Source organism: Hyposmocoma kahamanoa, unplaced genomic scaffold (assembly GCF_003589595.1).
Source record: "Hyposmocoma kahamanoa isolate Upper Pololo Valley unplaced genomic scaffold, ASM358959v1 80, whole genome shotgun sequence".
Taxonomy (NCBI): Eukaryota; Metazoa; Arthropoda; class Insecta; order Lepidoptera; family Cosmopterigidae; genus Hyposmocoma; species Hyposmocoma kahamanoa.
This window is the reverse complement of record NW_020654051.1, coordinates 6,610,862-6,614,507: the sequence shown is the minus strand read 5'-3', so window position 1 is coordinate 6,614,507 and position 3,646 is coordinate 6,610,862. Positions and strand designations below refer to the sequence as shown.

General features: G+C 34.1%; 1 protein-coding gene across 1 annotated transcript in view; it reads right to left on the bottom strand.

The window, feature by feature from the left end:
- LOC113233836 overlaps nt 1-3,646 on the bottom strand; it is a 54,333-nt gene that overhangs the window by 18,899 nt on the left and 31,788 nt on the right. The window contains exon 2 of the mRNA XM_026469053.1: nt 1,630-1,938. Coding sequence (XP_026324838.1) covers nt 1,630-1,938 — 309 coding nt within the window. The remainder of the gene's footprint in view (nt 1-1,629; nt 1,939-3,646) is intronic.

Sequence of the window (3,646 nt, the reverse complement as noted above, 5' to 3'; positions counted from 1 at the left end):
GCGTATAAGTCTAATAACGATTTAAGCATTTAGGAATCTTACTTTTACGATTAACATGAATGCTTTTAGAAGAGCGTTTGTGTTATGAATAGGCAAAAGTTGCACAATAGGTAAATGAGAGGCTTATTATATAAGAATCTTGTTATGATTTAATTATATAGATAATATACTTCTAATTAAACTCTTTCAGTATTGAAGAGTTTTGTGTAGGAGAAACTATTTTGTTAACGGCAGTTAATTAAGTGTTAATTACATCACAACCAACAAGACAGGCTTATACACAATGGCTCAGATTGGTGAGTTTTTTTTAAAGCCGCGTTTAGTAATAAAAAAATTCAAGACAGGTTAAGCAAACATTTGATTTATCTAATAACTTTGGATTTATAAAGCAATTTACGAAACAATGAAACTAAAATTATTATGCGAAACTGACAAATTACACAGAATTGCTTAATTTTACTATTTGTACGCACTCTCTCTACTACTAAAAACCGTGGTTAATCAGAAGTACTAAAGTTCTATAGTTAAATGTAAACTGTCTGTAGTGCAATTATTCAACAGAACTTGAAGTTTGTTTTTGATCAAACGAGGTTATGCACGAACATTTTATTATATAAACATCTACAGTTATAGCCAATTTCTATTCTATTCTATAATAATTATTGTTATTATTATATTTATTATTATTGTTACATTTAGCATAGTTCTTAAAGTAAGAAATTAATTTCGCCGAAATTCGAAGTTGGAAAAAGTGTGATAAGCCAAACGCACATCGTCGTCGGCTAAATCCGTATAACTCGGAACCTCCATTAATGTGAACTCTTGACAACAGAATTACTAGAAATAATTGTATGACAATCTATGATTTTACCTTTATATTTTATAACTAAAAGAATGTCTAATATTTTAAGCTTTTTTGCCCGTTATTGCGCTAGAAAAGTGAAAAAGGGATTGTGTCCAATAACGGAGTTACGTAGTTTTCAAATTTAGCCGACGACTCGAATAATACAGAGGTATGAAAGACACTTTTACTCTATAGAGTAAAAGTATTACTCGTAAGATGTTAAATATGAATGTGGTTGCTATAGGCGCCGCGCAAACGCATGTCTTGTGTTGGACACAAGCAACCGGCAACTTTATTAGAACAGAATATTCTATTGTCGTAAAAATTGCTGTTGCGGCAATAGGCGACTGTGTCAATTTCATATAAGTTGTGTAAATTCATTTCTAGTTGCCGGTTGCTTGTGTCCAACACATACACACGTTTGCACAGCGCCTTAGGGTAGAAAGAATACGAACAAAAAGTTGAATGGGTTGCTTGAATGATGGGAGGAAGAACGAAGTGATAGCTGATGGCATGAATGCTATAATGTAACACAGTACAGCACATCTTTTTCTTCAAGACGACGTTCTGCGCGAAACTTTTTATAATTAACTAAAAGATCTTATCATTTTATCACTTCTTACGATATGCGTTTTGTACATTTCCTTATCCAAATCTTTTAATAAATAAAACATTGCACAAGCTACATTATTCGAATGAAGATGAAGGTAAAACCCAGACGAACAAAGACAGTCGTTTGTTAAAATTTAAGATCCGTGATACAAATTTCACTGCAATAAACTTACCGTGTTCATCATATCCCAAAGGCCGCTGAGACGACTTGGATGATACGTCATCTTTTTCACCATCCCCAATGCATGGGTTTCCACCATCATCAAGTCGATCTTCTTCACCAACAACCTCAAGTCATAATACTTCGCCAGGAGTTCTGGGTGCGCAGGTAGAGCGAGGAAGAGAGGTCCTCCTCCTGAAGAGTGAATCGCCTTCCGAGCTGCTTCGACGGTCTCCAGAACTTTGGACCGATTGAGGGATTTGTGAGCATCGTGAATTTCAAGACCTTGGATGTGCTTCGACTTGAAGAGAGAGCTAAGGTCCTGTGAAAGAAATAAATGTCATTAGATACTGTGTTTTATTTTAGAACAAAAAAGATGGATATATAGATCCTTATTAGTACTACATTTTGTCTCTTCCTTTTCCCTTTCAGTAATATCTTGGCAGTATCTGCGTGAAGAAATTTTTTTAAGGAACATCATAAGAACGTTGAACAGAACTCACAGACTAACTTATTACAGAGATGGATGTACAACAAATTTAATGCTAAAATCTTTTTAACTGACATTGCATACAATTATTTACGCACTCGAATCGCAGTATAACACAATACAAGTACACTATGAATACATTGAATTTGTTAACACATTTCCGTTGCTTTGTTCTTATTTTCGATGAGAATGTAAACGTGGCGCTGTGTTGTATGTTACCGGATTAATTCAAAGGTAATGGAAAAATTTCTATAATGGAATGTACGTACCAAAAATAAGTTGTATTGAATACATTTCAACGAAACTACCACCACAAAAATAATTGAAAACACGTAATTTTTTTATTAACTTAACACAAATAATCTCAGTACAGAGTACTGAAAAAACCGACCTCAAAAGTACGTGGAATTACGGGTATTTGCTAAGTTTTATTGAAATATCCCCTAGTTCGCCACTATACAGGACTTGACGCTGGAGATAATAAAAATAGCTTCTCACTACGACACTACTCATAGTATATTGAGAGAAAAACGCCTTGAATGGGAGAAATAGCACAATCAACCATTAAAGTAATTGCTCCTAAATTAAAGTTAGGCGCTATTTATAAAAATGAATCTTCATGCGTAAACAGCCACCCTTTGAGGTGGATGATTTTCTTCAAAATGAAATGGGACCACTATGGAAGTACCCCCTTTCCAACAAAAAAAGAATCATGAAAATCGTTTCACAAATACCGGAGTTATCGCGTAACACACATACAAAAAAAAGGAAAGGAGAAAGAAATTATATCCCAATATCTAGTGTAGGTTATATAGATCAATTGCTTCTGAGCCCCTGCCGCCCTAATAATAAAGCACACACACTCAATATAGCCCCTCACTTGAAAAACCCTGGGTCGCGGGTGCCATGGACACACACATAGACAACCACATTTTTTTTACATCTAAACTCACGAGAGAAATAAATGAAGTTAATACAAATATTTCTCCCGGCCTAGAATCAAATCTGGGACCTCTGCGTGGCAGTGGCCACGGAGGCAGTTACAATCTAGAATTAATTACAATTTAGCCATTTTACAATTTCAATTTAACATAATTTCCTACAACAAAAGTAACTTGTATAAAGAAATTGTCCATCGACAAAATATCTTTCTATGTTAGTTAAGGGGAAGACACTTTATTTATGTGTTCAAAGTCTAGTTAACACTGGCATTAATGTTTATTTTATTCACTATAATTAACTAATCTAACTCAAAAGGTTTTTTCTAGTCCTTCTTTGTAGTCTACGCACTATATTTGTATTGTCTAGCAGCTGTGTAGCCTCTATGTTCACGTAATGATTTACTCTATGTTCATGAGGCTCGACGTACTTTTTTATCACTTTACTTACAGGCTCTATATTCAAATTGCGATGCAGATTGTCCTCAGTATTTTATTTTGGAAGCGTTGTATTGTCTGTATGTTGCTTTTTAGACAAATAAAAATACATTCAAAAATAAAGGTTAAAAATAAAGTAATGTCTCCACGAAGCAAAATAATAT